General features: G+C 38.7%; 1 protein-coding gene across 1 annotated transcript; it reads right to left on the minus strand.

The window, feature by feature from the left end:
- Positions 1-270: 270 nt before the first annotated feature.
- Positions 271-10,958, minus strand: ADAD1 (adenosine deaminase domain containing 1 (testis-specific)). Its single transcript, XM_010282709.1, has 11 exons — positions 10,772-10,958; positions 9,148-9,324; positions 8,553-8,720; positions 7,933-8,001; positions 7,327-7,452; positions 6,212-6,335; positions 5,831-6,001; positions 3,914-4,140; positions 2,156-2,393; positions 1,498-1,630; positions 271-384 (listed from the first exon to the last, which is right to left on the minus strand). The coding sequence occupies exons 1-11, from the start codon at positions 10,956-10,958 to the stop codon at positions 271-273; spliced, it is 1,734 nt and encodes a 577-aa protein (XP_010281011.1).
- Positions 10,959-11,164: the final 206 nt, after the last annotated feature.

The following is an 11,164-nucleotide window of genomic DNA, read 5'->3' on the forward strand; positions in this document are numbered from 1 at the left end:
AGGGAGCAGAAATGAGGTGGCACTTGGGGGCAAAACAAAACAGGTTTTCAAAGCTATTAGATACTCCTACCTATGAGAAAACATCAACTTTTGGAAAAGACTGAACTGTTACAGATGGTTTAGTAACTGCATTTAAATCAACAAGAAGCAGCTCTGGAATGATTTTCTTGCTGCAAATATGAACTCTACTGTTAAACATTTTACTAATCAGAACTACATTTTACTGAAAGAAATCACCCAAACTGACTTCACATACAATCTGCCTCACAGTCAGTCACTGAACTGTTCGATATGTGGAGACTTCACAATCCAGGATCCATAACTATGTTGCTCTAAGTAGCTTTGCAGCAAGTTTTTAGCTTCTTGGTATGATTCAGATTTGATCTGGGGGGAAAAAAAAAAAGACAGAGAAAGATCGATCTTGAAAGACCTCAAGAATGATGGTTACAGAGATCTGTGATCTTTAACACCAGCATATAATATGCACAAGCACAAACCTTGCAGAAAACACCACCTACAAATCTTACAGTTCCCTCAGTTGCTGACAGTGATAGAAAGTGTTACAGATTCTAAAAAACATACTCTCTTGATATGTCTGGGCATTTATTGGGATGACAGAATTGCTCTGTTCAACATGATTTTTTTCAGCATCTTTTCAGTTCCAATAGTATCTTTACACAGAAAATAAACAGTCGCTATCATTCAATGCAAATCTAAACACATGAACAACCTGTCAGTTAGCAAGCCACTTGATTTTAAAGTAGTTTTTGAATCATTTCGACAATGATCTCTTGCATGTTCTGACAGGAGGGGGGAAAAAAAAAAGGTATGTACTTTATAAAAGCTCAAGTGTCACATAACAATTTTGGAAATAAAATATATCACTTGACCCAAGGAGAGGAGAAATCTGGAAGAGTACAGAGAGGTAAGATGAGCCCACATATTTCCAACTATGGACAGAAGTGAGTGAATTGTGTTTAGAATCACAGTAGCTCCTTTAAGTAATTTCCCTGTATTTTTATACCACAACGGAAAGCCTGGCACCTAATGCTGTCTTCTGATGAGTGATTCCTACTTTCCTACTCCTGTATGACCTAAGAATCCTCGCACAAGACTACGCTGTGGTAGAAAAGTATCTAGGTATGTATGAAACAAATACAAAAAGTAAGATTGAAATCGAACTAACAAACAAAAAATCCCCAACCTTTTTAATGTGAAGCTATCTTATGTGAGGAAATGGCCAGCAACCTCCATATGCTGAGACAAGACATGGCAGATTTTCAAAGAGAATGTTTCAAGATTAATTCAGTAGATTAGTTCTACTTGGAAACAGCAATTTCAGACATTCTCAGGCAAAGATTATAGGCAATAAAGGAGATCACGCTGTTCAGGTGAAGCTTTCATCAAAACAGAAAGTCACCCCCGGCTATCAAACCAGCTTTGAGTGGCCATTAAGAGACTCCTTACTAAAACTTCCCTGCCCCCATACCAGCTCACCTTAGCTTCATGGTACGTTGCAACTTGAAGCAAATCATTCCGTTCTGCTTCCTTAGCAAGCAATCTGAAACGACTAAACATTGCCGCCTTGCAAAGCCGACTTGCCATGTATGTGCCACTTTTAAATGGTGAACTATAGTCAAAATGAAAAAAGAATAATAAAACTCAGTAACAAATACGTTACAGGTATATTGCTTGGATCATCACAGGGTTCTTTTTTTCCCCTCTAATGATTTGTGAATACAATCATACGATTCTACTTCTACTTTCAATGAGCAAAGTTAATGCAAATCAGCAGCTGTGAGAATTTAAACAAGCCAACCAAAATCAGTTTTCAAACTGGAGTTCATCTGAACTAGGATGCTAACTGGTTTTATGTACTATGAAACCTAAAGCATTCACCACACCAGACAATGGAATAAAGATAACTCAATTCAAAGAACTATTAAATTTCGTATCTTGGTACTCACTGTAAAGTACAAGATCTCTAAAACTACATCTAATCATGGGACGCATTCACCTAACACAGGAGAGAATCTCTTCCATTTGGGTAATGCAGCGGCCTCCGTACATAGCTTAAAAAATGAATACTCCAATGAAGCAACTCAAAACAGTACGGCTAAACATTATTTCCAACATAATGAAGAAAAATTCTAACCTTTCAGCAGTTTTTCCATTTAACCCATCCACAACCTCCAGTGACGCATCTGACAATGACCAATTCAAACTAAGAAACCTCAGTTTAAAGTCTTCTTCAATTGGGTGTGCAGCATTCACCAAGTAAGTATGAGATCTGTTGACCAGATAAGGCATGGGAAGCTTTGATGTAAGTGCATCATCAACACGCTGCTTTATAGCTATTTCTAGCCCTCTTGTATCCTTGCAATTTCCATTTCCTATTAAACAAAGCAAGATCTGTCACACATAAGTATATCAAATTAATAAAAATTAAAAAAAAAGCTAAGAACACAGATGTTTCCACTGGGCTACATTATATTAATTTTTCTATATAGATATTAGTTAATATCTGTATAGATAGTAAATATCTATATTTAGCTACTTACTAATATTACTTATTGCTAATTTTCACAAAATTGATATACAGAAATTAATTATAAAATAAAAATTATATATACACAATAATATTTGGAAAAATCAGCTGCAATATTCAGTTTGCAGAATAGAACTGATCATAGTTTCTTCTCCAGAGGCATCAATATTTTCACTGGGTGCCTCCTTTTTGGAACAATTATCCTTCATCAACTCTTTACATTCCTTGCAGAAGACACCATTAAAATAGAAGCTGCAACACAAACTTGGACGTTCTAGATTAGAAAATACACCAGGGAGTTTGCCCACATTATTCCATATCCAGGTATTTCTGACTACCTACTAAATAAACATATTTTGGTCCATAGCAACTCAAGGAACGGTCACCGAATTTCTATTAAATAGAAAGGTAATACATTATAGGTTGTTATGTTTACTTTGAATACCGCTTAAGTGAGCATATTAGAAGTTTTTCTATCACTTTTACTTAAAAGCGCCCAAACTTCCTCAGAAGGAACAGGCAGGCATTCATCAATTCTTACAAGATCTTCTGGAGCACTTCAAAAATCTTGTTCTGCGTTAGAAAAGGAAAAGCTGCTACGTCTTCAATGCCTGGGGAACTTGGACATCTGTCTACTAAATCTTGCAATGCAAATACTGAGAGGACGAAACACATGAGAACCTTCAGGATAGCACCCGTTAATTTAATCCCACCGCATAAATAAAAGCTACCGAAATGAGTTCTGATAATAGTACGGTCTTCCTGACTGCCACAAAATCTTGAGAATTCACTAAAACCTTGGTAATACTGATTCCTCAACATTTGCATTAACCAATACAGAGAGGGGTGCAGATCACGGGTACAACACAAAACTGAACAAAGACTTTCCAGGAGAGCTCGTGAAATACTCCAGGGTGAAACTGGACATTTTCAGTTAAATACTGGCAGTTTTTCCACCACTGTGCACTTCTATAGTTAAGTGACTAACATTGTCACCTTAAAGGCACCACATTTGACCGAACAGTTAACACAGCATTTGCCACACTTGATATTTCCTCAATATTTAAAATTGAATTTGTTATAAAACAATGGTGAATTTCTTCTGCTGCTCTAATACATAGTAAAGGAAGGGCAATCCGGTAAGCTAAAACAAAGCCACAATGACAAAAGAGCGAGCCTTACTGAGTTTTACACTATGGCATTTCAAAGATGAGTGAAAAAAAAATACACACACTTAGTATTTTTCAGAAAAATACTGTAAATCTTTAAAGAACCATCCTGGTTTAGTTCATGTTTTATAAAATGTTATCAAACCAGGACGTGAGGACATACAAAAAAACCCACCGAAATTTGCATTAAGCTTACCTACAAGAATGCTGTTGATATACACTGGTTCAATGAAGTGACTCAGCAACGCTCCCTGAATACCAACCACTTCCCATTTTGTTAATTTGTCACTAGCTGACATACTGCTTGCTCTAACAGTTTTAGGTGGACAACAAACAGTTAGGTAAATCTTGCCTTCTATAGCAACATGGAGGCTCAGTTCTTCATGAGTTTCATAAGCAGATATAGATTGTGGATTGAGATGTCTAAAGTAAGACAAGAAAATGAATTTCAGTGAGAAAATACTCTAATCAGAGATTATTGTAAGGTGGTATCTAATACTGTTTCTCAGAAAACAATTATCAATAGATCTGGGCCTCCCATTATGTTCAATATTTGTACATTTTAGGAACACCCCACTCATCCACTCAAGTGACCAGAATACCGAAATCAGTATTTAAGTAAGAATATTTCAATCTAATAATTCAATCTAATCATAGCCATCAGTTGTGCAAACATTAAAAAAGATCAGCATATGCTGCAGAAAGCTACCACTTTGTGTTTACTTACACTATGACAGAAGTTAACTTGGAGGCTGTTCATCTTGTGAAAAAGCAGGTGTAAGGTTGTTATACCTCCTTTAAAACATAACTTACACTGCAATACTTCAAAATATTTAAAACAAGCAGGTGCAACACATTAGAGAGACAAAACAGTGATTGTTCTGAAGCAAAACACAGTTTTCCCCCTTAATTAGAGAGGGATAAGAAGGCAAAGCCTGAAGTTTTGAACTAACTCTCCCCAACTTTATCCTATCTTACAATGTTATGATCAAAGGTGCTTTTGCTTTACTACATTATTACAGAGCAACCATTTAATTTTGGCTTCAGTAACATACTACTACCTATTAATAAGTGGACACATTTTTCTACTCAATGTATTACTTGCAAGTTGCTCCCTTCTAAAAACTATCTTTAAATAACTCTATACATAAGCAAATCTGCTGTATTAGAAGCAAATACTACCCAGAGTTTGTCTCGGGAGAGGACGCACCAGAAAGGACAAAAAGCAAGAGAAAAAGTGCTGAATCTGTGATCCGCCAACTATGGTCAGCTACAGAGTAGCTCACAAACTGCATCCAGACTCATCAACCATTTCCTTGTAAAAGCAGGCTATGACACTGAAAGTGATTTAAAACCTTCTGCAATTCTAACAGGAGGGGCTCCCCCAGTCAGCACAACTTGCAATGAACTGGTGGTGACTTCCAGTTCACAAGTCTGCCTTCTGAACACCCAAATACAGTATGAAAGCAGCTAGCTGTCTTGTATATATGATAAAGTTACGACTGTACGACTTTCAGGGACATTATTCCACTGCACCACTATAAGGGTCACAAAATAACACTGTTCGTAATAACTTGGTAAACCAGTGACTGCTGCTGTTAAATGTCAAAACTATTAAAAAACCCCAACTTTCAGAGGCACAGGAGTGTGTTTGTCCCATCAAGTTTCTCTCATTACCTTTTTCCTACAAAGCAGAGCAAAAGCTTACTGTTTCAATTCAATAGGGTTTTTATAATGTCATCCTGTACACCACAGGACTAGAGTAAGTCACCACATCCACTTGCTCAGTGGTTAAATTAATCATTTATTAGCATTTTAATAGTATCTTTGGAGGGGGGTTAACAGGTAAGTGGATATGTGTAATAAACAAAGCATCGTCCTGAAGCTGTAACCCACGTAAGTTTTTCGCATTGTCATGTTGAGCTGTATCTCATACACTTACCACTACCACCCTGTACATTAATGCTTCCAAAAAATGAAAAAAAAATTCATAATAGCAACCCCCATCTTAGAAACGCGTAACAATCCCTATTTTCCACACTCACAACGTGTCTGTCACTGCAAAAAAATTGATCTTCCAGTACAACGTCTCTGAAAATACCAAGGTACTTACATGCGTGATTTTAACTGAGCAGTTCCTTTTGGAAGCTGATTCATGTAGAGAAAGATAGTTGTGTTTTGCTTTAGGGTAAGCAGCTTCGAGCCTGGTGCTGTGCAAAATATGGATTTCTCTGTCCTCGCTGGATTTTCATTATAGAACAGCAGAAGATGTCTATAAAAATATCTAAACGAAAGTGTTACGGAACAGTAAATGTTAAAGACACTACTTTGTTTACAAATACACAAGCATTCATACTTAATTCATGTGGTTTGGAAGTCATACAGAAGGTACTAACTATAAAATGCAAGTGCACTTACATTTACATTTGCAAAAGTAAAACTGAGAAGAACTGGCTGCAAGAGAACTGGTACCTATTTGTACACACATTCTCACCTAAGTAGAGAACGTCTTGCAGTAACAATGGCATGGCTGTCATGCAACACTCTTCCACAAGGTTGAAAGCACTGACTGTAATTATATTCTCCTGTTCCCAGAGCTACAACTTCATGCTGTCCACCTAAAAAGAAAACATTGATTTTCAGGTGATTGTGGTGGGTTAACTTTGTCTGGCTGCCAACTGCCCACCAAGGTGCTCTCTCCTATCCCCTGTCCCCTAGCAGGTTGGACTCCATGATCTTAAAGGTATTTTCCAACCTGAACGATTTTCTGAAAAAATAAAATTAAAAGGCTCATAGGTCAAGATAAGGACAAGGAGATCGCTTGCCATTTACCATCAAAATAGACTCAACTCGGGGAAGATTAATTTAATTTATTGCCAATTAGAGTAGGATAGTGAGGAAACAAAACCAAAATGAGGAACATCTTCCCCCTAACCCCTCCCTTCCTCCCAGGCTCAACTTCACTCCTGACTGCTCTCCTCCCTGCCTGAGTGGTACGGGAGTGTAGGGAAGCACCAGTTCCTAACACCTGGTCTCAGCTGCTCCTTCCTCCTCATGCTCCTTCCCTGCTCCAACACAGGGTCCCTCCCACAGAATACAGCCCCTCACGAACCACACCAGCCTGGGTACTTCCCACTGGTTGTAGTTCTTCAAGAACTGCTCCAGCGTGGGTCCTTTCCATGGAATGCTGTGCTCCAGGATCATAATGCCCCAGCACTGGTCCCCCATGGGGTCACAGGTCCTGCTAGAAAACCTGCTCCAATGTAGGGTCCTCTCCACAGACCAAAGCTCCTGCCAGAAGGCTGCTCCTGTGTGGGTTCTCCACGAGCTGCAGCTTCCTTCAAGGCATATCCACCTGCTCTGGCCTATACTGATCTATGCAGCCTTACTCCTCTTTGAGACAGCACAAAGAAATGCTTACGTAGGTCTTGGATATTTGCATGACTGTAGCACAGTTATGCATGTGACAGAGCCATCTGAACAGAGCATGTCAAAGGAGAGCTACCTTTACACTTATTTACCAGGTCAGGGATGCGTTAATCAAGGCTCTCTGGGAGCACACAGCCTAGGTTTTCCATTCCCCAATACTCACGATCAAAACAGACTTGCCTTTTTCAATGATGAAGGCAGCTAGTGAACGGCCACAACTTTGGTACTCAGGATGTCCGGTAGTCAGGCTGTTAAATATGGCTTCAAGTGTTTGTGAAAGTTTTTGATACATGAGCTGTCTTCCTTCTAAATAAAACAATAAAAGCCAGCAAGACACAAATTTGTGGGGGTAGGAGGAACCAGACATGATCAAACACTTGCCCAATTATAAATCTCAACACATGGATAAATAAAGACCAGAATACCTAAACACTTTATGCTTTTATTATTCATGATAATCATTCATGGATATGGATCAACTTTGATCACCTACTGCACACAGTATTTCAAGTAAGGACAGAAATGCTGTTTCTATTTCTGTCACCAATTCACCACTTAAACTCAAGCAATTTACTGAAGTTGGATGCATTTGTAGAATCGATGGTACATCTACTTTAGTGGCACTAATTCTTACCGTGTTCTTCAAAGAGAAGATGTTTAAAATAACAGTAACTTCATACAGATCACTAAATGTATTAAAAGAAGAATTAAATAAAAGAAAAAAAACAAAAGCAAGCATTTGCTGGATAATTTGAATCAAGAGAGAAAAACAAGACTACTCCTTACCGAAATAGATCCTCGAAACACGAACAGAGTTCGCCGGAGTTTGGGGCTCAGCGGGAATACAGTGAGGTTCTAAGAATTTAACAAAATTTCAAACTGGGATGGACAGTCTACACTTCAAAACATGGATCTCACACTATTTCCAGTAAGTTGAAGTTTCTAATTCTCTAAGAGTTTTCTTTTCTCATTTTGAAGTCCTTTTAAGCATAGAACCATTTACGCAGCAACCCTTAAAAGAAGGTAAGTGTTATGGTAACTGAATTCTTTTGAAAGTAGTAACTCAGTGTTGAAACCTTTTCATCATAAAAATTCAAAACCACATAGGATGAACCTCATGTTGCTGTTACCTAGTCAGTAGCTAATCAAGTGCAACAGCAACAAATAAATAAATTCCTTCAGGATTCTCCACTCTGTGCTACAAACTGACACAACTCCTAATACACAAAAGACAAAGGAAAAAACCCAGTTTCAGAACCATGCGACAAATAGCTCTGCCCAAAGGATTCAAGAAAACTGAGTGCGGCTCTGATACAGAAGCATTTAATAAAACTACAGAGATTTTGCATAAGAAACCTTTAAGCCAAGCTTTTCAAATTTTAATTAGATGTTGCTTGAGTATTTACCTGACTTGTCAGAAGCCTTTGCCCCTGTATACTCCAAGTTAAGTAGCTCATCAAGAGCCAGTTTAGCTGCATTTAATTTAGATTCCTTCTTGTTTTTTCCCAGTCCAGTCTTGTAGCAAATGCCATCTACCACAGCACAAAAGGCAAAATAAGGCCTTATGATATTGCCTTTAAAGGAGAAAAAAAACCAAACCCAATTAGTGAAAGTATTTTAAGGTGCTTTTATCCATAGCTTTATGTGCTTACATTCACTCTGAGGACAAGTACAAAACAAAAATAATTTCAGCAAAATACAACTCAAACCTTTCACTTCCAAATGCATTTTGGCAGCTTTCCCTTGATGCACTTTCCACAAAGTTCTGGCAGCAGCCAGAATCTTATACAATTCATCTGATCAAATTCTGTAGTAATTAATTATGAGACACAGCTGTGTCAATAATAAAAGGGCAGCCAAAAAGCAACATATGTAGAAGGTAGTGCAACCAACCATAAAAAAATTCATCTGTATTTGTGCCATCAACACTAACTGCATAAATTCAGATCATCTCAAGGATAAACAAATATTATTTTATTTAAGAAAAGAGGAAGTATTTACCTGCCACACCAGTTTCTTTCAATTCAAGTTGTGCATGGTGCATTTGTGCAAACTGATGCAAGGCAGATACTGCGTTTATTACTCCCTGTTCATATCTTGCAATAAACGCCTCTAGTTCTTTCTTTGGAGGAAGTGCTGATAATGGGGGTGCACGGGCTGCTTTCAAAAGAAAAGGTTCTGAAACAAAATTAAGAACTGAACAGTCTCCAACAGTTTAAATCTGTTCACAATAAATGCGTTTTAGAGGCTCCTTAGAAGAACAAAAAGCAAAAACATTTACTCTAGAGCAGTATTGCTGTGCACCAAATCCTACATTAACAATACTAGCAATTCTGAAACAGTGTGTATCTCCTCTTAAAAGCATCAAAGCTTTTACTTTGAGTACTAAATCCATTAATCTCTGAATATAGACAGATAGTACATGTAAATACAACATAGACTCCCCTTCCCCTCCTTTCCAAACCAGTGATTAGTGAAAGTTGCTGATGGCAGATTCAAACAATGGAGCGTGTGAGTTTTCACGCAAAACTACGAAGCAGTGGAACTCCCTGTCATAAGACACTATAGAAGTTTTAGCAACCACACACATTATTCAAAAGGGAGGTAACATTCAAAGAAAGAGAAAGCCACCCACAAAGCGCTGCTGAATAGAGACACGCCACCTCTGGCTGAGGTGGCCAGGACAAAACACGGAGAGCTGCACTGCACACCCATCCTAACCCTGCAGGTCCCCCCCACACCCACCATTAAGCACACTTGGAACCAGGACAGCAGGTGAGTGGGTATTTCATCTCTCCCAGCACAGAGCCCTTATGGTCTTCACAGGGCCATGTGAAGCAACTTAGTCAACTCATAGGAGACTTCTGTAAATTCTGAGTAGTCCTGAGGCAAACCCACACTTCCAAGTTTCATTCGAACGACAAACTCTTCCAAGGAGCACGCGGTATCTGGACAGTCATCTTTGACTTGGGAGTTCTCCTACAGAATAACCAATTAACATTTCCTGCAGTGTCCACTTCTGTGGAGATCTGTGTGTTCATTTAGATGTGAGAGAAAAAAGTTAAATCTTCTTCCCTGTATCAGCTGTAGCATGGGTCGAATATTCAGCTTCAGGGTTGCAGTATACTCAGGCACAAGTATGTCCCAGCCAAGAAAAACTAAAATAAACTGTTATCTCCAAGTCTCGTAAATGGGTGCCTTTACCTCAGTACAACTATTTGAAGTGACAGAATTCAAAATACATCCTGGGACATCTGGAACAGCAGTTAAAACTTCTCTCAGTGATCTCTATGAAAATTCATGCAGCAGGAGATACCCTGTATTTTAGCAACATCTACAGCACTTTTGATGTGTAACTTGGAATTTATAATTATGAAATGCTGCAGACTATATAGCCTGCCCTACAACACATCTCTTACTCTAACACACCTCCGGTATGAAAGGCCATAGGAAGAAGAGCAAGAAGTTCAAGCAGGCGCTAAAGAAGTCACTTAAGAAAATACAGCAGTTAGAAAAAGCAGCTGAGGGTTGCAACCCTTCAAAGAGGAGAAATCACAAAGTTACTTGCACTAGCATTAACAGTGTATTTTAATATTATTCCTAGTGTATAAACTGAAAACTATACCTGGATTTTGCAGCACCTTCGGTACACTGCACCTCTCAGAAGGTGGAAGTTTTGGCCTTACAGTCACAGACTGAGAAAGCTTCTTTAAACGCAGCTGCCTAGGAGCCTGAGTTGGCAAAGTCGTCTTTTGTATGGGGTCAAGGGTGGGTATTCCAGCACTCTCAAACCAGCCACTGCTGCTAGTCATTTTTGATCAACCTAAGTAGGTTTAACGGTAAAGTTATGAGATGTTACAGGCATGTGGCAAACTCCAGTTTTCTTAGTTAAGCCATTTCACGAGAGCACTTTGAACAACTCACGCTCCGCTTCCCTACAGACCACGGCAAATGAACCAAGACCCAGCGCCCTTCCAGTCCCCTCCTTCTCCAGCCAGCACAACAAGTCAAAGCCACT

This window comes from Phaethon lepturus, unplaced genomic scaffold, assembly GCF_000687285.1.
Source record: "Phaethon lepturus isolate BGI_N335 unplaced genomic scaffold, ASM68728v1 scaffold3332, whole genome shotgun sequence".
NCBI lineage: Eukaryota > Metazoa > Chordata > Aves > Phaethontiformes > Phaethontidae > Phaethon > Phaethon lepturus.

What these genes read in the sequence shown, in the direction of transcription:
- ADAD1 (XM_010282709.1), bottom strand. Translation starts at nt 10,958, where the DNA reads ATGACTAGCAGCAGTGGCTGGTTTGAGAGTGCTGGAATACCCACCCTT. An exon ending in GAAAGAAACTGGTGTGGCAG is followed by an intron (nt 8,721 to 9,147) that starts GTAAATACTTCC and finishes TCTCCTTTAAAG; the next exon opens with GCAATATCATAAGGCCTTAT. An exon ending in GCAAGACGTTCTCTACTTAG is followed by an intron (nt 6,002 to 6,211) that starts GTGAGAATGTGT and finishes ACTTTCGTTTAG; the next exon opens with ATATTTTTATAGACATCTTC.